Source organism: Podarcis raffonei, chromosome 6, assembly GCF_027172205.1.
Source record: "Podarcis raffonei isolate rPodRaf1 chromosome 6, rPodRaf1.pri, whole genome shotgun sequence".
Taxonomy (NCBI): Eukaryota; Metazoa; Chordata; class Lepidosauria; order Squamata; family Lacertidae; genus Podarcis; species Podarcis raffonei.
This window is the reverse complement of record NC_070607.1, coordinates 23,887,469-23,912,006: the sequence shown is the minus strand read 5'-3', so window position 1 is coordinate 23,912,006 and position 24,538 is coordinate 23,887,469. Positions and strand designations below refer to the sequence as shown.

The 24,538-nt window shown below is 43.1% G+C and overlaps 1 protein-coding gene across 2 annotated transcripts in view; it reads left to right on the top strand.

Annotated features, from left to right (window-relative positions):
• LOC128415446 (putative ferric-chelate reductase 1) overlaps positions 1-24,538 on the top strand; it is a 31,627-nt gene that overhangs the window by 5,277 nt on the left and 1,812 nt on the right. The window contains exons 2-16 of one of the 2 annotated variants that reach the window (XM_053391654.1): positions 1,172-1,364; positions 3,512-3,648; positions 6,134-6,225; positions 6,725-6,809; positions 7,547-7,564; positions 8,083-8,268; positions 9,279-9,380; positions 10,595-10,739; positions 13,268-13,381; positions 15,821-15,933; positions 18,235-18,321; positions 19,698-19,795; positions 22,259-22,317; positions 23,567-23,704; positions 23,808-23,833. In XM_053391654.1, coding sequence (XP_053247629.1) covers positions 1,172-1,364; positions 3,512-3,648; positions 6,134-6,225; positions 6,725-6,809; positions 7,547-7,564; positions 8,083-8,268; positions 9,279-9,380; positions 10,595-10,739; positions 13,268-13,381; positions 15,821-15,933; positions 18,235-18,321; positions 19,698-19,795; positions 22,259-22,317; positions 23,567-23,704; positions 23,808-23,833 — 1,593 coding nt within the window. Of the gene's footprint in view, positions 1-1,171; positions 1,365-3,511; positions 3,649-6,133; positions 6,226-6,724; positions 6,810-7,546; positions 7,565-8,082; positions 8,269-9,278; positions 9,381-10,594; positions 10,740-13,267; positions 13,382-15,820; positions 15,934-18,234; positions 18,322-19,697; positions 19,796-22,258; positions 22,318-23,566; positions 23,705-23,807; positions 23,834-24,538 lie in introns of those variants that run through there. The other variant, XR_008330958.1, reaches the window with a different exon arrangement.

Sequence of the window (24,538 nt, the reverse complement as noted above, 5' to 3'; positions counted from 1 at the left end):
ACCTCGGCCCAGTATACCTGAAGGAGTGTCTCCACCCCCATCATTCTGCCCGGACACTGAGGTCCAGCGCTGAGGACCTTCTGGTGGTTCCCTCACTGCAAGAAGCTAAGCTACAGGGAACCAGGCAGAGGGCCTTCTCGGTAGTGGCACCTGCCCTGTGGAACGCCTTCCCATTGGATGTCAAAGAGATAAACAACTACAGTGGTACCTCTGGTTACATACTTAATTTGTTCCGGAGGTCCGTACTTAACCTGAAACTGTTCTTAATCTGAAGCACCACTTTAGCTAATGGGGCCTCCTGCTGCTGCCGCGCGATTTCTGTTCTCATCCTGAAGCAAAGTTCTTAACCTGAGGTATTATTTCTGGGTTAGCGGAGTCTGTAACCTGAAGCGTATGTAACCCGAGGTACCACTGTACCTGACATTTAGAAGACATCTGAAGGCAGCCCTGTTTAGGGAAGTTTTTAATGTGTGACATTGTAATGTATTTTTAATCTTTGTTGGAAGCCGCCCAGAGTGGCTGGGGAAACCCAGCCAGATGGGCGTGGTACAAACAATAAATTATTGTTACTATTACTTAACTTCACCTGCCTGAATTTCCCTGGGTGTTTGAGAAAACTGCAAGTCATCTTGAGTCATCCAAAGCTAAGCACTTTAAAAACTTTTAAAATATTAGGGGCAGAGGTTTAAGTACATGCCTAACTCCCCCACTGGAAACAACAATATAATTTTAGTACACTAACATTTTGATTTTATTTATTAAAACGTATCTATGCCTCCATCTAATTTAAAAATGCCAGAGCAGTTTATAACAGAGTAAAAATGCCTAACTTTGACTGAATCATTATACATAGACATTTGCTGTTTGCATCTTCATGGATGCTGTCTGAGGTAATGTCTTATTCTGTGGCTTATCATCTGAAAGTGTGTTTCCTTTAAGCTTAATTTTATTGCAAAAGTCTAAGCAATTGAGCAGGGCTGGGGAGCCTGTGGCCTTCAAGGTGCGGCTGGACTACAAATCCCATCATCGCTGGCCATTGACCATGCTTGCAGGTTCTCCACCCCCGTAACAGAGGATATTGAGATTTCCTTCCCCCATTTGCCTTTAAGCCTGCTTGTGCAGTCGTCTGTTATCCTCACTTAAATGTTCAAATGTTTTGCTTCCTTCACAGATGGAAAAGTTGGCTAGCTTCTTTCTTTTATGGGGAGCGCTTTCTTCAGGAGTCCTCGGCTACTCAAATGGAAAAATCAGTGCGGCTTGTAGCTCTATGGTTCCTGCTCACGGACACATTGCACAGAACTCTGCACCGCCATATGCCATCTCCACCTCCAAAACGTCATTTGCCCCAGGAGATGAAATTATAGGTGAATTCAGAACCATTTGTTGACTGCAATGTGATGTCAAAGGTCCACTCTAGGAAGTGCTTCCTTCCCACTCTCCGTGCCCCCGCCCCCAATGTCTCTGCTTAACATCAAACCTTTGTTAAATAACTTTTTATCTCTAAGCCAAGAATGGGCAAGCTGTTGCACTCCATAAATAGCTGTCACCGTCATTCCTGACCATTGGCCATGCTGGCTGGGGCTGATGGGAATTGAAGTCTAGCAATATATGGAGGGCAGCAAGTTCTCTATCCCTGGTTTAAGCCCAAATGTGAAATGAACAGGATCCAAATTGCTCTGTGGGTGTGCATGTATATGCATTGATGCCATGCCTCCCTGCCCTCTGCCCCACTTTTTCCTGTAGCCCTTCACATTAGATTCTCCTTTTTTGACAATCTCAGTCTGTTGGGAATGATTGTTGGAGCAGGGGGCGGGGCGGGGAGCCCTGAATGCCATGCTAGATCCTTTTGCATCATTGCTCAGAGCTGCAATAAGTGTGTCATCTTTGGCCAACAAGATCACGTGGATTAGTCGTCGCTGGAGAGACAAAAGGATTCTTTGTCCAATTTAAAGAGTTTCCCATTTCAATCACATTACAGTTTGCTATAAAGAAAGTAGACGTGTTTTTGTAGCTTATTATCTTTCCCCTTTAGCATAGGAGTTTAGAAAGCAAATGGGTGAAAAACCAAAACCAAACATACTTATTCCCTTCCAGCAAGGGAAAGGATCGGTATCTTGTATCCCTCCGGCTGCTTTGAACTTGGCTCTTTTCCCTAAGACACTTGGTTATCCATCTACGAATAAAGCTAAGCTGAATCACAATAGACCTGATCCAGCCATTTAAAAAAATACTTTGCCATGTGTGTTTGTCTGTGAAATGTACAGTTTGTTTTTCTCTGAGCCACACCTCTGGAGATCAGAGGTACTCATATCTCTGCATGCCCAGCCTACAGAGGCAGTTCTTAGTAGGCTTTTTACCTGGTGGGGCTGGGTGCTGTTTTGTGGTAGATAAAAATAAGGTGTGGTTTTTTAAAGAGACCATTTTGCCCACTTTCAAATGTGTTCAAAATTTTGGCAAAAGTTTGTTACTGCGATATTCCATGGGAGGGAGAGATAATAGTAGTAGTGGTGGTGGAGATTATTATTATTATTATTTCCCCAGCCACGATAAACATCCAACATTAAAAACTTCCCTAAACAGGGCTGCCTTCAGATGTCTTCTAAAAATCTGATAGTTGTTCTTCTCTTTGACATCTGATGGGAGAGCGTTCCACAGGGCGGCTGCCACTACCGAGAAGGCCCTCTGTCTGGTTCCCTGTAACCTCACTTCTTGCAGTGAGGGAACCACCAGAAGGCCCTTGGTGCTGGACCTCAGTGTCCGGGCAGAACGATGGGGGTGTAGACACTCTTTCAGGTATACTGGGCCTTGGCCATTTAGGACTTTAAAGGTCAGCACCAACACTTTGAATTGTGCTTGGAAACATACTGGGAGCCAAAGTAGGTGTTTCAGGACTGATGTTATATGGTCTTGGATGGATGGATGGATGAATAGATAGATAGATAGATAGATAGTCATTTTTTTCTTTAAAAAACGTTTAGGTGTACTCTCATTTTGACTGAAGAAAATCACCATTTTACAGTTCAAATTGGGGAAAATACAGTAAATGGACTAAAGTACAAAGATTCACAAAATGTTTAGGGGTATGCAAACCCCTGCATTCCTCCAGAAAAATGCACTGGATAGATAGATAGATAGATAGATAGATGATAGATAGATGATAGATAGATGATAGATATAGATAGATAGATAGAGTTGAGTGAGTACAGATCCCTAGTCTGGAATTTTGGGGGCTTGAGGAAAGGTCATTAAAGGCAGGGGAGAACAACACAGAACACAAATACATTTCATCAAGCAGCCCCTACTGGACAGGAAACATCAAGACAGATTTGAATTCAAAGCACTCGGGTGCAGACAAAAGTGCACAAATTAAAATCAGATCTGTGTGACACACCCTGGTGATTAGTGATGATAGTAATAAATGCAACGTTCATTTGTTGTTGTTTTTTGCCCTTAATATTTGTTGTGGCAAAACATTTAAACTGATACTTTTTACAACATCCTTCCTACTCAGTATCTCTTACGGCAAGCGGCAATTCCAGTTTTGAGGGATTTTTACTCCAGGCCCGAGCGGTTGGAGGTGATGTTGCTGTGGGACATTTTCGAATCCTAGACCCTAACTCGCAAGGCCTTGCGTGCAATGACATTCAGGTATGTGTAACTTGTGTGGCTTGGGTAATTCTTTTGTTAGTAGCTTTTGCGATGCAAAAACAAGCTTTGGTTGCATAGCAGAGACTCATATACACTGAGGGAACTATCCTATGGCCTTGAATATGATCGGGGGATAGTCTGTTTTTTTGTCTGAAGAGCTAATCCCACGCTATATCCTACCACATATTCTTTTAAAACAGTGATGGGAAACTTTAGGCCTCCCAAGGCCTCTTTATCTGGCTCTCAGGACTCTCCTCAGGCTACCCCCTCCTTGAGTATTTCTGTCTGGCTGAAATGTGTCCTTGAAATCTGATAAGGCCTCTGGCTTGTCTGGACAGAGAGGCGTGAATGCAGAGCCTAGCCTACTCTACAATGGTAGACATTCATCGCTCTGCCCACCTTTATCTCCTGCTCTGCTCACGACTGGCATGGGGCTTCTAGAAGGTCAAAAAAGATTCCCCACACATGTTTTAAAGGTATATTTTGTTTTCAAATGCAGTTGGCTGTGAAAAGGTGTGGAGAGGGGAATGCTGCTGGGCAAACAGCAGCTCTGCAGGTGTCTTGGGTGCACAGAACTATTTTCATGGTTCTTTTTGACCCTCGCCACGATGCATGTGGTTGGTTGGAAGGAAGGAAGGAGTCGGGCTGCAATCACAGCAATGGGCCTCAGTTGGCAGAAAGAGATAGATATTTTCTCTTCTCCCCCCCACCCAACCACCAATGCTCTTTCCTGGGCTCAAAATGCTCTACAGTGGTACCTCTGGATAATAATAATAATATAATAATAATTTATTATTTGTACCCCGCCCATCTGGCTGGGTTTCCCCAGCCACTCTGGGCGGCTCCCAATAGAATATTAAAAACATGATAAGCATCCAACATTAAAAACTTCCCTAACAGGGCTGCCTTAAGATGTCTTCTGAATGTCAGGTAGTTGTCTATCTCTTTGACATCTGATGGGAGGGCGTTCCACAGGGCGGGAGCCACTACCAAGAAGGCCCTCTGCCTGGTTCCCTGTAGCTTTGCTTCTCGCAGTGAGGGAACTGCCAGAAGGCCCTCAGCGCTGGACCTCAGCGTCTGGGCAGAAAGATGGGGGTGGAGACGCTCCTTCAGGTATACTGGGCCGAGGCCTTTTAGGGCTTTAAAGGTCAACACCAACACTTTGAATTGTGCTTGGAGCCAATGTAGGTCTTTCAAGACCAGTGTTATGTGGTCTTGGTCACCTGTTACCTGTCTAGCTGCCGCATTCTGGATTAGTTGTAGTTTCTGGGTCACCTTCAAAGGTAGCCCCACATAGAGCGCATTGCAGTAGTCCAAGCGGGAGATAACTTGAGCATGCACCACTCTGGTGAGACAGTCCGTGGGCAGGTAGGGTCTCAGCCTGCGTACCAGGTGGAGCTGGTAGACAGCTGCCCTGGATACAGAATGGACCAACGCCTCCATGGACAGCTGTGAGTCCAAAATGACTCCCAGGCTGCGCATCTGGTCCTTCAGGTGCGCAGTCTGGAACGGGATCCGTTCCGGAGTCCCGTTCGCATCCAGAAGCAAACGCAACCCATGTCTGCGCGTGCGCGGGTCACAACTCGCCACTTCTGCGCATGCGTGTGACATCATTTTGACCGTCTGCGCATGCGCGAGCGGCGAAACCCGGAATTAACGCACTCCGTTACTTCCAGGTCGCTGCAGGCACAACCCAAAAATACTTATCCTGAAGCTACTTCAACCCGAGGTATGACTGTAGTCCTCAGCCCAGTTCCCCTTCCAGTTCCACAGGAGAGCAAGCCCATGGGAAGAAGAAGAGTGTATCTTTGTTGTCTATAAGGGATAAGGGGCCTCTGGCTCTCTGAGCGCTGCTGAACTTCATTTCTCATCAGCCTCAGCCAGCACATGGCCAGTGGTTGGAGTGGTGGGTGTTGTAGCCCAACAATATCTGGGCCACAAGATCCCCATCTTTGCACCACTGGTAGGGGTGTAAAATTGTGTTCCTAGAGGAGTGGGAGACACTTTCCCATCTCCCCCAGCGTGACTAATCAGATCATTGGCCAGACTGCTCCACTTCCCCATCACCCCAATACCAGTATTATTTTGTTTACAAGGCCAGCATGGTTCTTGTTTGTCCAACATCCTGCTAATCAAAATCGGGACACTCCTTTAAAAAAATAAATTTATCTCTGATGACTCGCACCCGAGATCGAGATAAAAGAAACAAGCATCTTTTGGTCCGGTGCTCGGCTGACTCACACCAGAAAGCTAAACCAAAAAACAGGACATTCCGGGATCCAATCAGAAGCCTAGGGTGTCCCGCTCAAATTGGGACAGTTGAAGGGTATGCAATGAAAGTTGTTCTTGGTGGGAGTGGTTCTCTGTAATCACCCAGCTTACCAAGAGACTCCATGGGCCCACTGTTCTGAGTTGCTTTTAGCATCTGAAATGTGCCTGATTTCCTTCTGCCTCAGGTTTTCTTTCTCTTTCCCCCCCACTGTAGAATTCTTCCCTGAGTCACACAAACAAGGCAAAGAAGCAAAACGTAACAGCAATTTGGATTGCTGCTCCTGGTGTAGGGCATGTTGAGTTCAGGTACAGGCTTGTTTTCTCTGTATAAGGGAGCAGCACTTCTTAATGCCTTAATTTCCCCCAAAGTCTTAAATTACTTTATGGTTGTACATGTATACTAGACTAGGAAGCCTACATCCTGCTGGGATTGGCTACAAGAATCCGTGTCTCTGCTGCAGAAGGGCCAAGCATTTTTCTAAATTTCACTGTGGCTTGGCTCTTTGGCACTGGGAACTGCTGCAGTGAAAACAATAAGCAGCATGCATAATTCCCATGACTTTAATCTGTTTTAACTGTTTTTGATTCTGAGTTTTAAGTTGTTATAACTTACCCTGGGTAAAGGGTGGGTGGGCTGGTATTAACAATGTAGACCAAAGCTGTTAAATCCACAAATTCCAGGCTATATAATCAATCAAATTTTATATTTGAAAAATGGAATAGTGCAATCTGGAAGAATTGGTTGGCTGTACCTGGTCAATGCTTCCTAAAATTATTCACATTCTGTGTATTCCACCATTTTCAGAGCAACAGCGGTCTATAATTTTTCGGTATTCTGGACTCAAGTTCAAAGTCAAGTTCTCGTGTCTTCCAGTTCACCACTTGTTCCAGTAAGTTTTAATTTGGTTTACTGGTCACCTTGTTTTACAAGCATGTAATAATAATACTGTGCATTTAATTTAAACTATTCTTAGAGAACTTTATTTTTTGGTGTAAGGACTACCAGGTCATGTCAATAGTTTAAACATTCTATTGCTGAAAACTGGGGGGGGGGGGACCACACTCATAAGCACAAAGGAGACCAACCTTTTTTTGGCCTGAAAACTACATTGACTGTAACCCACATCTCTGAAGGCCAAATACCAGCAATGCATACATACGATGCAGACATATAGAGTAACAAGTGCCCTATGTTATGTACTGAAGTTCTCACCCTGGGCCAGCAGGGGGACACTGTAGATAGTTTTCACTCAGGTCCACATATGCAAATAAGGGATTAAAAGTGACGTTCAGTGATTGGATAGTTACAGAAAGTGTTACAGTTGCATTGCAGTGGAGCTCTATGTAAGCAGACTGGCTGAACCCTTCAGTTCAGTTCTGTTCTGGCCTGTGAATAAACAAGAGCTGTTTGAAGAATCGCTGCGTCGTCTGATATGTTCACCACCAACTTAACACCATACACACTCCCCTGACATTTATTTCCTGGCAGGGCAGGTTACAACAATTAAAACAATATAGGTAGCTCACAATCTCCTCCTCAATCCCAGGATTTTTGACGGAAAAGCTGAGAAGTAAATTCATTTTCCTTAACCATTTTTTATGTAACCAATGTTCTTTTCTTTCACAGACCTTCTCCTCCACAACAGTAAGTGTTTGATCTTTGCATTTTGTTTTAACGCGACTTGTTTCCCGCTTCATCCAAGCCCATTTCTTCCATGTCAGAAGTAACCTGAATATGTTTCTTTTGGAGAGGACAGTTGTTGTGTCCGAAATCCGTCTTGCTTCCAGGTAATGTATGGAATTGTGCTGTAAAGGGTGCTGTAAGTTTGGCAAACTCCGAGAAATCCCTCCAGTGGAAATGACACAAGGATTACGTATCGAAAGCATGCTAAAAACAAATGCAAGAAGGCCTGGCAGCATTTATGCACTCCAGGTGTGTGTCTCTGTGTGTAGTGTGTTCATTACGGTTGCAATGAATCTATCGACTTACCTGGGACTTACCTGTACCCCTGAACAGACACGCAAACAGGATTCCATTTATTTACCATGTACTTTTAAACAGGCGAACATAGTCTTATCTTAGAGGTGGAATTAATATTTTAGGGAAATAACTAACAGCCATGTTTATTGCTGATGGTTGATGGGATCTACTCTTCCTTGCAGATCTCCACAGAGGAAGGGTGTGGCAAATACAAGTTTTGTTTCAGTAACCCTGCAGGCTGTAGCCCAAGCAACCCAAACTGTTACTTCATGTCATCCGCGGCATTAGGGAGCGATGCTTTCCAATTCGAAATGAGTGGACTTTCAGATGGATATGTAGCTATTGCCTTTTCTGATGACACGATAATGGTGAGATACTGAATGATTTTTACTTTTTTTTAAAAAAAGATGCTTAGGGTCTAACTATATTACTTTAATGTATAAAGCTTGCAGCCATGTCACATTTTTTTTAAAAAATGTAGCCCTAGGTGCAGCAAACATGACAAAAGTATTGTTGAGCTAAAGGTAATAAGAGAGGCACAAGTTAAAATTGTGTCGTTTTCAACAGAATTTCACAGGTGTTCACATTGCATTGATTCTGCATACAAATCGGCAAGATTTTAGTTCTTGCAAAAATTGAAAGCGCTATTCTTTTTTAAAAAAACCCTAAACATTAAGCAACCCTTAAAAAATAAAACAAGTAAGAAAAACTATTTGTATTGTGTTATATGTCGCTGAAAGTCAGCAGTGTTATGTACTGAAGTTCTCACCCTGGGCCAGCAGGGGGACACTGTAGATAGTTTTCACTCAGGTCCACATATACAAATAAGGGATTGAAAGTGACATTCAGTGATTGGATAGTTACAGAAAGTGTTACAGTTGCATTGCAGTGGAGCTCTATATAAGCAGGCTGGCTGAACCCTTCAATTCAGTTCTGTTCTGGCCTATGAATAAACAAGAGCTGTTTGAAGAATCACTGTGTCGTCCGATATGTTCACCACCAACTTAACAAGCAGTCCCTGTGGTTATGAAAGCATAGAGCATTTATGGACCCAAGAGCAAGCATGAATGTAGGAACATAGTAAGATGCCAAATACCATCATACCATTTGGTCCATCTTGCTTAGTTTTCTCTATGCTGAATGGCAGTGGCTTTCCAGGGTACCAGACCACATACCTGCCTTTCCCTTCCCCACCTCCATTCATTGTCGTCAAGACTTCTTCTTTTCTTCTGCAATATGCATCCCATACTCAAACCTGGTACACCTGGACTTAAGGTACCCTTAGCTAAACTGGCAGATTTCCCGTGGGCTAGTAACATTAGAATAAACAAATACAGCGTGCACTCATAATAGGAGACTGTTGTGTATCTTTTCCCAGGGAGATGATGATGTTTATATCTGTGGTAAGAATGGAACGGATCGCATAGAGGTTCAACACGCCTTCTCAACTGGACGTAGTCGTCCTAGCCCAAGGCCTCTGGTACTGGAAATGACTTCTGCTACCTTCGTTTTTTAAAAGTATGATGTGTGAAACTATCAGGAGTGTGGGAAACCTGTACCCCGTGATTTCTTATTGGACGACAGCTCTCCTCCTTAAAAGTTGTATTTATTTATTTAAGGCATTTCTACACCACTTACTCACCAAATTTTTCACCCCATAAGACGCACCTGACCATAAGATGCACCAAGTTTTTAGAAGGGGGAATGCAAGAAAAAAATACTCTTTAAAGGGAGTGCTGAGCAGAGCTTGCCCTTCTCCCTCCTCGGGGAAAAGCCTCCAAGAGCGCGGCTCTTGGGGGCTTTTGCAGGAGGTGAGGGAAGGGACTGAGGGCAGCCCATCGGTCCCCTCCCCCACCTCGCGGAAAAGCCAGCTGACGGGCTGCCCTTCTCCCTCCTCGGGGAAAAGCCCCCAAGAGCCGCACACATGCTCCACGCGGCTCTTTAGAGGGAGTGCTGAGCAGAGCCTCCCGTCTGCATTCGCTCCATAAGATGCACACACATTTCCCCTTACTTTTTAGGATGGAAAAAGTGCGTCTTATGGAGCGAAAAATACGGTAATTCATGTTTTTATGTGGTGTACATAAAAAAAAATCCACAGTCAATAAAACAATACAAATTCATCATAATGCCAGACTGGGAACACTGGCCGCAGGCAGTGGGATTTGCATTCAGAAGGCCCATTGGCTGAAATGATTTGATCTCTGCTTAATAGGGCAAAGATTAGATGATGACCATCCCTTTCAGGGAAGTCAGTAAGCTTGAAGCCTATGCCGGAAACACCCAGAGTTCGATCCTTTTGTCAGATGCTGGAAATGCTAGTGAAACTAGTCAAACTGGAAAAGCACAAGGGAATAGTGCCTTATCTTCCTGGGTTGTAGTGGTGGGTTTTTCAAAAAATGGGAAAGAATAGAGGTTTTCTTTTCAGGGGGGTTGAGGTGCAATAATGATGAGTCTTCAGGATTTGTATAAACTCATCCCTTTTTAGCTCTTTATTATAGGAAGAAGGCAGATACACACAATTGTGGATTGTATCTCCACAATTAGGTGAAAAGGCAGAGATATTATAATAACATCACATTATTTGATTTGATTATTATCAGTTTATTAATTACGATTGTGTCTATTTCTATAAGTTTATATATAATGGTCAAAATGACTGTGACAGATAACTTTGCTGTGTGTGTGTGTGTTTAGGGTAATGTGGACGTTCTGACAACATCCTTCAGCGAGGGAATTATCAGGTGTTCTTTCATCTCGAGAAACCCCATATCAACCCAGCCAAGAAGCACTGACAGTTTGTACTACGTATTTCTGGCTTTTGGGCCATCGCACGCTGATGGTGAGTTCCACATAGAAACTGGAAATGGGGACAGTGTTTACAAGAGCAACTGCATAAAGAATTCTGGAGCTCAAGGCTTAAAGAGCCTAATTGTAGCAAATGCCTTTACTTGTAATAGCTGGAAGGCTTTTATCGCTCCAATATCGTCTGCAGATACTTAGAATGCTAATGGTATTCAACCAAAACATGTTATAAGATGCAAAGAGATCTTAGATTCTTGCCTAATCCTCAGACTAGGAGTGTTGTTGCTCATATACCCCCCCCCAAAAAAAAACTACCTATGCAAAGAAGAAGAAGGAAACAGGACTTACCAGCAAGCTTGGGTGGAATGCTAAGTTTTGTGGAAGAACAGAAAAAAGCCCAAAGGGTGGGGATTCCTCTGCAAACAACCCGTTAGGGTAAGCATGCACAGTGGCCATGGACTGCTGACTTGAGGATAGGATGCAAAACCATATGTGGAATGTGAATCTGAAGTAAGGCTTAATAATAATAATAATAATAATTTTTATTTATACCCCGCCCTTCCCAGCCAAGGCCGGGCTCAGGGCGGCTAACAACCAATAATAAAAATGAGTTGAATGAATACAACTTAAAAACAAGATTAAAATACAACATTAAAACATTAAAAACATTAAAATGCAGCCCCATCACAGGAGGAGAAAGGAAAAAAGAAGGAGGGGGAGCGAATCAAATTGACTCCAAGCCAAAGGCCAGGCAGAACAACTCTGTCTTACAGGCCCTGCGGAAAGAAATCAGATCCTGCAGGGTCCTGGTCTCATGAGACAGAGCGTTCCACCAGGCCGGAGCCAGTGTTGAAAAAGCCCTGGCTCTGGTTGAAGCTAATCTAACTTCCTTACGGCCTGGGACCTCTAGGGTGTTGATATTTATGGACCTTAAGGTCCTCCATGAGGCATACTGGGAGAGGCGATCCCGTAGGTACGAGGGTCCTAGGCTTGAAACTGAACAACCAGTGCCTTGTTAAGGACAGGGCTGGCCCGAGCCATTTTGCTGCTGAAGGCAAAACGCCCCAGCAATGCCCTGTTGCTGATCCGAGCTCCTGCCCAGCCCCTGCTGTCACATGTGTGCTTCCATCGCCAACCTCACCACTGCAATGGCACCCTGACACAGCGTCGGCAACTAGGGGGCAGCAGGTGAGAGGGGGGCAGCAGCACTGTGGTGGAGCTGGCAGTGGTGCCACGGTTGGGGAGGGGCACAGATCTGCCACCCGAAGCAGATGGCTTCACCTTGCCTCATTGAAGGGCCGCCCCTGGTTAAGGAGATGGTCGGTGTTATGTACTGAAGTTCTCACCCTGGGCCAGCAGGGGGATACTGTAGATAGTTTTCACTCAGGTCCACATATGCAAATAAGGGATTGAAAGTGACGTTCAGTGATTGTATAGTTACAGAAAGTGGTTACTGTTGCGTTCTAGTGGAGCTCTATATAAGCAGGCTGGCTGAACCCTTCAGTTCAGTTCTGTTCTGGCCTGTGAATAAACAAGAGCTGTTTGAAGAATCGCTGTGTTGTCTGATATGTTCACCCACAACTTAACAGTCGGGTTCATCAGATGCAAGCAAAGTCGGGGTTTTAAAAGCACAAAGTCTAGCTTAAAAACAAGAACAATTTATGATTCGTTCTGAGTCATAAATAACCTTGCCTTCTCATAACTGAAGATTTAAACACAGTTTTGGTTAACATACAAGTCAGTACCTACGTAGTTCGTGCACGGTGCTTCTCTTACAAAGCTGATCATGCTTGGACCAAAATTTCTAGGCTACCAGCTCTGAAAAGTATAAACAGTTTGAGTTGTGGAAATGGAAACGTCAGAGAGTGTGGTGGTGCCAGAACCATACTCCACACTTGCCCTAAGTGTAACTTTGGATATTTTTTGGAAATAGTCCATAGCTTAGTGAAGCAAATATTAGCACCTGTAGCCTGGGGCTGAGGTGCCCATACGCAGTTCCTCTCCTGAATATTTTATTCTTGTTTTGCATTATCGGTATTAACTACCTTACTATGATAAAGTGTTAAGTTTGGAAGACCCAGTCATCATAAACATTCACAAACTTTTTTATTGATGATAATCAGCTAAATAGTTTGAGGATCTATACAACTGTGTAACATGCAGAAAACAGCATTCTTAGAGAAATCAAAGATTGGAACTGAGGGAAGCTGGGGGGGTGGGGGTGGGGGGGTTTTGTGTGGGAGGGAGGAAAAATGGGGGGGGGGAAATAAGGATTATATGTTTCTGGATAATATGTTTTGTTTTAATTTTGAATAAAAAATTTTTAAAAGGAAGACCCAGTCATCTTCCTTAACATTGTCTGTACAGAACCTTCTTACATACTTCAGACCTGTTGACTACAGAGACCTGTTGATTTTTAAATACTGTCGATAGCTATGTTCAAGCAGGAATTCATTTTATAGCAAGAGGCCCTTTGATAACTAGTTCTTCTTCTTCTTCTTCTTCTTCTTCTTCTTCTTCTTCTTCTTCTTCTTCTTCTTTTTTAAAAACCAAAAACACTTGGAGGGACGATACGGAAGCATCCCAGGACACCCTTTATTACTGATCAGAAGGTGAACATTTCAAGCTTTGCAGCAGTAGGTGGCACCAGTTCTAGACCCTTGATCATCAAAGCTCATGGTAAGTAACTGTTTTGAGAGTGGAGTCCCAAAGTCTCTTCTTTCCATTCCACCTCTTGCAGTACCTCCTGTGAGAGATGCTCCTGGTGGGTCTTGGTCTTGTGGATAGATTCTGTACATGTTTAAGTGAGCCTAGTTTAGTGGGGATGGATTAGTTGCCTTGTGTCTTTGTTTGTCCCTCCTCTCAAGTTCTGATAAAGGTAAAGGGACCCCTGACCATTAGGTCCAGTCGTGACCGACTCTGGGGCTGCGGCACTCATCTCGCTTTACTGGCCAAGGGAGCTGGCGTACAGATTCCGGGTCATGTGGCCAACATGACTAAGCCGCTTCTGGCGAACCAGAGCAGTGCACGGAAACGCCGTTTACCTTCCCGCCGGAGCGGTACCTATTTATCTACTTGCACTTTGATGTGCCTTCGAACTGCTAGGTTGGCAGGAGCTGGGACTGAGCAACGGGAGCTCACCCCGTCGCGGGGATTTGAACCGCCAACCTTCTGATTGGCAAGCCCAAGAGGCTTAGTGGTTTAACCCACAGCGCCACCCATTGCGTGTTCAGACCCAGAAACCTCCTGCCTAAATAAATTCACACATGACTCAAATTTTGGTTTTGGTTTTTGGCAGACTTTAGGCCACAATTTTATTCATTACAGAAAGTGATTGGTTGCATAGGCTCTGGTTCGACTAGCTCCCTGCCATGCAGATAGCGCTGACCCAGGGTTCCAGCATAGGTCAGCCAAGGGTGAACACCCGGATGAGCGGAAAGCCAGGATCGGGCTAACTCCGCCACCCAAATGTCCCCCTGGACTCAGGCACGGGCACAACCCCCTCTCAGGGGTTGACCAAACCATCGAGTCCCTGGATTCCTTTAATGGAATACCCTTCACATAGGGATGGCGAGAGCGTTCTCCCATCCCTATCACCTGAACCAGAGCCTATCCGCAGCCTTACAAGTTGTGATGATTTGCTACATTGCAGGCGAAACCCAAATGGCACTACCCAATCAGCCAAGTGAGGAAAATTCATGCCGTATCCCTGTCCCAATGACAGACGACACACGACAGCTTAGCAAGGTCAAGCGCACAACCCTAAATATAGGGAGAGGTGGGCGGGTGTTCTGATACACGCACTGAAAGAGGAAGCTCTGGGTCACATGCATAGGTATATATAGGTCCCTTGATCTGTTTAGCTTGCGTCCCATTGGCCTGATTAAAACCAGCATCAAGGGACCTACCAATTGGGTGTTGTGGCTATTCAATTAAACCCACCCACAACACAGGGTTTGGTTGCCAGGTCTCACCGCAACACGTTCCCTCTTTAAGGGAGGACCCGATTTATCATCATCCTGCATGTCCATTTTAATTTTAAAAAAACATTAAAATTACTTATTGTCCATTCATATTTCCTTACAAATGTTTCTAGAATCCTGCTAATGTATTACCGTATTTTTTGCTCTATAAGACGCACCAGACCATAAGGTGCACCTAGTTTTTGGAGGAGGAAAACAAGAAAAAAAAATATTCTGAATCTCAGAAGCCAGAACAGCAAGAGGGATCGCTGCGCAGTGAAAGCAGCAATCCCTCTTGCTGTTCTGGCTTCTGGGATAGCTGTGCAGCTTGCATTCGCTCCATAAGATGCACACACATTTCCCCTTACTTTTTAGGAGGGAAAAAGTGAGTCTTATAGAGCAAAAAATACGGTAACCTGTGTACATTGCTTCTGTATATATGCAACAAAGTCCTTCCAGTCTTCTTTAAACTCGTTGTCGTCTCTTCCTCTTAATTTCAATGTCAATCTTGCCATTTCAGCATATTCCATTAATTTAACTTGCCAATCTTCTTTAGCTGAGACACCTTCTTCTTTCCATTTCCTACTAAGGATCAAGCTGCTTGCTGAGTAATTTGAGAGCTGCTTTACCTTATAAACATGGGTGGTGCAGTACCCTACGTCGCCTGTAAAAACAAAATAAAGTACATGTCAGTTTACTAGAGAAATGGTACATCTTCCAGAATAGCTCCTAGAGTTTTGCCAAACATATATTTATTTTGATTAGTAAATATACGTTCTATTTTTCTTGCGTTCCTTTGGCGTAGAAGAATGATGGGCATGCCAATGTGTTTGTGTGACAGAACATACTTTACTTTATCTGCGGTACTTACAACGCCTCTTCAATGGAAAAGAGCTCTCAGAGTGACTCACAACAATCTCATAACAAGATGGCCCCTGCCTTCATGCTTAAAATCTAAAAGATAGAACACAAAAGGATAAGAGATTGGGATGGAGGAGGGAACCCCCCCCCCAAACACTCTTGAATGCTTAATGAAGACCTTGTAATTTTCTGGCAGGGAGCGGCTGAAGCAAATTCCCTGGAGCTGCTCCTTCTCAGGCCACTGATAATTTATTTTTCCTTTGGCTCCATGTGTTTTCTTTGCTTCTGTTCTAAGGAGCCCTCATGTTGATTGCTTGGATGACCACAGGCAGTGTGGGAATGATATTTGCCAGGTACTTGAAGAAATCCATCAAGAAACCTCTCTTGGGTAAAGATATTTGGTTTCAGGTACGCACATTAATAGATCCATGGTTGGGTAGAGAGGACTGTTAGGTTGGCCCCTACGAACAGTGGACTACAGTAATTTCAGTTGGCGAAATCGCATTCAAGCTTTGGGATTGCGCAGATCGTAATAGAAGTGTGTGCACATCTTCAGGTTTTTTTTTCTGAGTTCAATGCAGCAGCAGCAGTAACCACAATCCAACCACCACCATTTGTTCTGATTCTGCGCTAAAGTTACTGTTTCTCCAGAGAAAAGAGGCAGAGCAAATGGAGGTGTGGATAAGCCCTCAGACTATCTGTCTCTATCTATCATCTATCTATCTATCATCTATCTATCTATCTATCTATCTATCATCTATCTATCTATCATCTATCTATCTAGCTATATAAAATTTTATAACAATTAATGATACAAATCTCATTCATCATGTTATGTACAATTATTCTCCCTCCCCTCCTCTGGACTTCCCTCAACTCCCCCTCTGGTTTTATTTTATTTTATTTAGTTTTATTTATTGTATCCTGCTTTTCCTACACAAAAATAAAATCCCTTATCATTTCTCTAAAATATCTGTTACTCAAATGAAGTTGTGAAAGTTTATTCAGATCCTGCCAGTGAATCCAGTCCATTCTGTTGTTTCTGCAGATAAACTGTAAATGGTTCCCAGACTCCTTTGAAGTCCTTTTTGTCCTTCTCTCATAGTTTGTCTGTTAGCTTAGTCAAGTCTGCATAGTTCATCAGCTTTTCTTGGCATTGTTCCTTTGATGGTATTTCTTCCGTCTTCCAATATTGTGCAATCAAGATTCTTGCCACTGTTGTAGCATACATAAATAATGTCCATTTTTCTTTTGGTAGCTCTTGATTTGAGATACCTAACGAAAAGGTTTCAGGGTGTTTGACAAAATTCATTTTAAACCTTTTTTTCAATTCATTGTATATCATTTCCCTATATTTTTTAATGCATTTGCCTTCCCACCACATATGATAAAATGTTCCTTCCTTTTCCTTACATCTCCAACTTCTGTTATTTTCTTTCCTAAACATCTCTGCCATTTTCACTGGTGTGATATACCATCTATACATCATTTTCATGTAATTCTCTCTTAATAGTATGCAATCTATGAATTTTATATCAACTTTCCATAATTTTTCCCAACTTTCAAATTGGATGTTGTGTCCCATATCCTGAGCCTATTTAATCATAACTGATTTAACCTCTTCATCTTTGGTTTCCCACTCTAATGAAATACTATATGCTTTTTAAAAACAATTTAACATTCTCTTCTATTTCTTTTTGAAATCTGGAGATTGTATAACTAAACACCTTTTTATTGTCTTCCTTAAAAATTTCATTTAATTGCCTATGGTGTAACCAACTTTGTAAATAGTCTTTCAGCTCATCATACTTTTAAGTTTGAGTTTACCTTCTTCTTCTGTTAACAACTCTCTGTGTCAACCAGCTTGCTTTTTTGGTCGACTTAAGTGAAAATGCTTCAGTGGGTGACAGTCACCATGGTGTTTTCCACTCTAACAGAGCTTTATATTTTCCCCACACTCTTATTAATGACTTTCTTATTATATGGTTTGAAAAACCTTTATGTATGTTCCCTTTCCCATACCATAAATATGAGTGCCAGCCAAATCTAGTGTCGTGTCCTTCTAGTTCTAACTTCTAACTCTTCTTCTTTTTCCAATTTTATCCAATCCCTTATCCATACAAGACATGCTGCTTCAAAATACAATTTCAAATCTGGGAGAGAAAAGCCTCCTCTATCTCTGAAGTCTGTTAGTATCTTATGTTGTATCCTTGGTCTTTTCCCATTCCAGATAAATTTTGAAATATCTTTTTGCCATTTGTTGAAGCATATATTGTTATTTCTGAAATAGAAATAGTATCTTTGGCAAAGCACTCATCATTATTGCTGCAATTTTCCCTAACGGGAAGATTCATCCTTCCCCAGATTTCTAGAAGCTCTCAGACTTTTGAGTCTTACCCTGTTCTGCCTGTAGATGGTGAAAGTGAATTGGCTATTTTAAAGAAGGAACCAAGGCCATTGAGAGACTGTTGTCCCATCTGTACTATATATTTAAGGCAGTAACATTCAACTTTCAACTGTCATGGCTTCTCCCAAGGAATCCTGGGTACCACTTTGAGAACTGCTGTTCTGTGAGGGGGAATGAGGGTTAAAAATAAAAAATAAAAATGGCTTTATACATATCTATTCTATATAATGGCAATAGACCAGTTAATCCTTCACTTTTCGCTGGTTTGTAATCTAATTTAAGAACATTTTTTCCCCTTTCAGATCCACTTTTTGATGATGTTGCTAACTGTCGTGGCAACGGCAATCGCTTTCATATTAAGCTTTGTGGCAGCAAATGGGTGGAGTGAGGTAAGTTTAGCTTTCCTTGATTTCTACAGCTCCTAGATCCCTGCTGAACAACTTACTTTGATGAAGGGTGATGAAGGAGGCTGATGAAAGAGCAGGGACCAATTTGCTACCCCTCTACAAAGCAGACTGCCAGCAGCCTATAGCCAAAGCCAACAAGACGTGTAACACACATATACTGTAAGACACCTCTGAGTTAGCAGCAGGGACCCACATGGTATCTTGAGGGTGCAGAAAGTGTTGGATTTTTTTCAGCACAATCCTCTGCATATTTACTCATAAGCAAGCATGCTTCTGAACTGTTCATTGGGACTTACTCGTAATTGTGTGTTTTGTGATTGCAGTTTAAATTTGCCCAGAATAGATGTATATTAGACCTAATACCTGGGACGCAGGTGGCGCTGTGGTTAAAACCTCAGCGCCTAGGGCTTGCCGATTGCATGGTTGGCAGTTCGAATCCCCGCAGTGGGGTGAGCTCCCGTCTTTCGGTCCCAGCTCCTGCCCACCTAGCAGTTCGAAAGCACCCCTAAGTGCAAGTAGATAAAAGGTACCGCTTTATAGCGGGAAGGTAAATGGCGTTTCCGTGTGCTGCGCTGGTGCTGGCTCGCCAGAGCAGCTTCGTCACGCTGGCCACGTGACCCGGAAGTGTCTCCGGACAGCGCTGGCCCCCGGCCTCTTAAGTGAGATGGGCGCACAACCCTAGAGTCGGACACGACTGGCCCGTACGGGCAGGGGTACCTTTACCTTTACCTTTACCTTTACCTTAGACCTAATACCTAGATAGCAAGCCCTGCAGTTATGCATTCTATGCCATTCAGTCAAGTGTTGGTTTTTTTTTATATAAGAATTTGCTGAATATTTAAATACACTGGATTATTTAAATACATTTAATTAATAAGAAATACGATCACTCGACCAAAATGTGCTCTCCATCAACATTTCATCTCCTAATTCCCCTGTCCCCAGACTTGGTTTGATTAGTCTGCAATTAAGTATGGGTGAATGCACAGTTTTTGTTGTTTTTTGCTTGCATTGATTGGTAAGTCTATTCCGTCTGATGTCCGTGCAGTGGTTGTTTTTTTTAAAAAAGGAAACGTCATCTAAAAATGCCCCAGAAATGGTGGCATGTTAAGAGATGTCAAACCTTCCTGAGTGACTGTACAGAGAAATAGCCGACTGACCACTTCTACCTATGGGTGACAGCTTCCTTTTTCGTTATACAATGTTCTTTGCTGCCCCACGGTCCCTTTGCAAGGACATTGAATGCGAACAAGGATTTCCTACAAGAATAATTAAGGTGCAGCCTTTTCTAAAGGAGAGGTGGCTTCCGTAGCATCTGCAAAGCGTAAATAGGACTCATACCCTTTTCTCTCTGACAGAGCGCAGGAGCCCATGCTGTTATTGGATGCATTGTCACGATTCTCTCTTTGATTCAACCAGCCATAGCTTTCTTCCGCCCATCTCTTCAAGATAACCGGTCAGTACATCAAATGTAATTAATGAGGTAAAAAAATAAATAAATGCTTCCTTGAATTGCAGAAGCATTATATGCTAAATGGGCAGAACAGCCTTCCTCAAAAAGCTGCTTTGGCTCTGAGCTGCAATACCACAATGTGTTGGTCATCAGTAACTCGGCACAGATACAGCTGGATGCTAGCTACTTCAGAACTGCCTGTGGAAGAGTAAAAATATATTCATCATTAGATCTCAGGGAGGTTCACAGAAGCTACCCTTTCCCATTATCATTTCAGAAGCACTGAAATTATAGGGTTTTCTTGTTTTTTAATTGTGCTGAGCAAAATTGTAAATACAGACAAGTGTTATTTTTAGCCATTTATTTCTCATAGTCAGAGCTTTTTTCCAATCAGAGCTCACTGGAACGGAGTTCTGGCACCTTTTAGGGGTGTTCTGGCACCTGTTTTGTGAGCTACCTGCGTAGCCACTGAGCAACCAAAACCATCAAATGCCAACAGTGCCTTCAGCTCTCTATATTGGACAAACAGGACAATCCTTATGCCAAAGGATAAATGGACATAAATCTGAAATCAGGAATCATAAAACAGAGAAACCAATAGGAGAACACTTCCATTTCCCAAGATCTTAAAGTAGCTGTCTTATTGCAAAAGAATTTTAGAAATACACTTGAAAGAGAAGTTGCTGAGTTACAACTCATTACCAAACTAAAAACTATGGAGAGACCTGGTCTGAATAGAGATATTGGTTCCATGTCCCATTATACACGCTAAAGCTAATTTTGGTCATCTATCCCTTTAAAAAATCCCTTGCCCTTCCCTGTGGAACCAACTGCCATCATTAACAGTCACCAACAGTTATAAGGTTGTAGGGACCTCCGCTTCAGAGTATCTGGAGAAGTGTGTATACACACAAAAGCTCATACCTAGAAAGCTTATACTTAGTTGGTTTTTAAGGTGCTACTGGAATTATTTTTTATAAAAAATTTTTTGGAAATATTCTTTTAAAGACTGTCTTAAGACAAAAAGACTTGATTCTCTTAAGGGAGTTCTTTTTGGATCATCTTTTAATATATATATTTTAATCTTTCATCTTCTTATTTATTACAACCAAAACCAGTTCACAACCATATCTGGGATTAGGCAAAGCTAACGGGGCTGAAGGCAAGGCCTTGGCACTTCTAGAACTAGATAACAATGAGATCCTGATTCCATAGCTCTGTGTTTTGCCCACTGTGCAGTGTGCCAGGAGTAGCAATGGAATTCCTGGCACAGGGCATGGAGGGTGGCCAGCTTGCAATATGTTTTTGGCATCCAATGTGGAAGGTGAATCTGAGTTGGGGAATCTGTGCGACCCTCCAGAAGTTCTTGGGCTCCAATTGCCATCAGCCCCAGTAAGCATGGCCAGTGGTTAGGGATGATGGCAGTTGGGTGTCCAACCATGTCTACAAGGCCACAGGTTCTCCAGCTGTGTGATAGCTCTTTGTGTCTATGCATATGTATGTTGGGGAAGAGGGACTAGTAGGTGTCTTGCATGCTCTCTCCCTTACGCTCTCCCTCTGAGATGTACTTTAAGTGGCTTTAATTGTTATGTACTGAAGTTCTCACCCTGGGCCAGCAGGAGGGGGATACTGTAGATAGTTTTCACTCAGGTCCACATATGCAAATAAGGGATTGAAAGTGACGTTCAGTGATTGGATAGTTACAGAAAACCGTTACTGTTGTGTTCTAGTGGAGCTATATATAAGCAGGCTGGCTGAACCCTTCAGTTCAGTTCTGTTCTGGCCTGTGAATAAACAAGAGCTGTTTGAAGAATCGCTGTGTCCTCTGATATGTTCACCCACAACTTAACATTAATTCTGCCCCCCTCCACAGCATTGTCAGAATCACTGCTGTGTAACTCAAGCCGTTTAGCTAGGCCCGCTGTTGTTGACCACATCCAGTGCCTTGCTGTTTTCTGGCTCACGGTAAAAACAAACCAACCCCTATTGCATTTGGGAAAGATAATGCTTTGCTCTAGTGCAGTGCCTTTAGGACTTACAGAAAACAAATCTGGAATGTGAAATGAATGCACTGGTGTGCATAAAAAGAGACCAGCTGGAGCAGAATAAAGAGCCATCTCATTCATCATTGTGCTTCATGCAGAGACCAGCCAGATACTTTATAGGAAGTCCTCAAGCAGAACTTGAAGGCACCCCACCAATTTGTAGTCAGTGGCACATGCCCTCTGAACATGTTTCAATAGGCTAACAGCAGCGTGGCTGTGCTCCATTTCCCCCAGTGGCAGCCATAGGTGTGCTAGATGAGTTCTCCACCTCCTATTTAGTAGAACTGAATCTTACTGCCCTCTCAAAGTCTGCTCCGCCACAAGGAGAATGCAATTGACAGAGTAGGCATGATGTAACCAGCTGATGTTTACTCCTTGGGAGAGCAAAGATATCTAACAGTGTTTTGCATTGCACCAACAGGAGGTTTATTTTTAATTGGTTTCACATGCTAAACGCATTAGTCATCAAAGTTTTGGCAGGTAAGTGGATGGGTGCTTCTGTTGTAACTTACAAGTAGGATGCTTGATTCCCACTGCGGAAGGCAGTCTAGAAAGGCGCAAGGCTAAGATGATGCTGCACAGAATGAGATGCCACCCACCTCAGTAAAATTAGGTCGGCAGCTGCAGTGGAATGTTAACACCCTGGTCCTAAGGACGCATACTGGGAAACTCCAGCAATAGGTAGATACCTGGAACACAATAGCAGGTAATATACATAAGCAAAACTCGACATGACTTAGCTCCAAACACGTCTGTTCAAAATCAGGCTGCAGGGAATCTCTGTTTTTGTTTTGAACAATAAAGGTTCTAGCTTTGCATTGTCCAGAGAAACCTAAGTACAAGTGGGCCATTCCTGTTGCAAGGGCCCCAGGTGAACGTTTGCACAAGTCAGACAGGACATACTGTATACCCATATTACAGAGATAATGGTATAACTGTATTTTTACTACTTATTTTCTGGGAGTCCTGCAAATTCTGTAGACTGGGGAGGAATCTTCGGACTATAGAAAGGCCTGACAGTTTTAAGCGGTAAAAAACCCCCAATGTATGTTTATAGGGCAGTACTCAACTCACTCTCTGCCTGTGTAGAAGACCTTTTGCTTGTACAAGGCTTGTGCCCTTTCCTGTAGAATGGGCCTCCTAATTTTGTTCTGGAGTTTTCTCACACACACACCCCCCCGAGTAGATTTGGGGAGGGCATGCACAGAGAGAGGTGGAAACATTCCCATTGTGCAAGGGGAAGTCATTCCACGTGTGCAAGGTGTTAGCTGAACACTACCCAAAATATAAAAATTCAAGGAGGCAGGATTTCAGGGACATTTTATGAACCCGGTAGGGGTGGTGATAAAACTTCTCCTGTACCATTTGCCCCCTGTAGCTGGGGGACTAAATGTATTGAATATTATGCCTAGTTTTTTTTAAATTAAAAATAACCAGTGTGTCTCCAACAGGCTATTTTCCCACATGCGTTTGTAGGTGCTTCCAGATGCTGTGGTATCAGTGTTCCTCATTCATGCAACAATGTTCACACAATGTCATGGATGCCAATATGCCGCCCCTAAATCCCCCCCCCCATTTGATTCAGATTTTATCTTTGCGAGGAAAATTTCATGTTAAAAACAACAACGTCCCAACCCTGTTGCTAAAGCAACCTGTTTGTGGCGTTAAGTTTCCACTTGGAAGCACCAGATCATGGAAAGGTCTAATGCCTCACCTCTTCCTTCTTTAGTTGCCGCCATATTTCTGGGACTGCGAATGCTCAGCAGCTCTCCTAGCCAATGGATGGTTAAAACAATGGGAGGCTTTGTGGCCTGGGAATTCTTAGCTGCTATCCTGATGGATATAACTCTGTGGTTGAAAAAGAAAGGTGAAGCTTGATTCGGATCTATGTATAAAAAGCTTTTCTTAACAAAGCACGCAAGTAGGAATTAATAACATTCCTGTTTTTTGTTTTGCTTTGTGTTTTACAGAAATGTATGAAGATTCAAACACCAAGGTAATCTTTTCTTGCAGTCATTATCAGTGTCTTGTTTTGTTAGATTTCTACTTGAGTGGAAGCTCTAAACCAGAAAGTTATTGGGAAAACCAAACAATATTGAAAATGTTGCTAGCTAACTATATGTATGAGGTCCCGGTCCTCCCTCCCTCTTTAAGGAACCCTCCAGGCATTATTTTTGTTATGCATGCATTATGATTTGTGCTCATGAGAGTATTGGAGTGCTTATATGTGCACCTGCAAAAGTTTGGGGGCAGTTATACTACTTTGTTTCCAGTCGGTGTGCATCCTGTCACTTCCTGTTGAAACCTTGCAATCACAAATATTCTGGCATTTATTTCTTTATTTGGCCTGCTTTGGTTGCGCTATAGCACAGGAGTGCCTTTCCGGACAGCAATAATCCAACAACATTGGGGCAGCATCACAGAAAAACTAATAATGTGGAATGGCATGTGGACAGTCCAGTATAAACCCACCACTAATGCAGTGATATTGCATCAATGGCATTTTGCAGAATAATACACCCCCCCAAAAAAAAAGTCTGGAGGAAGCCTAAAAAAGCTAAGTTGCTTCAGGAAGGGGGCAAAGCAGCCAGATGGTGTTGACAAACTTGCCAGGCCACAGTTATTAGGTCTTCTCTCTTTTTTATGAACATTGATGAGCCGTTCAAAAGGAATACAGTGGTACCTCGGGTTACAGATGCTT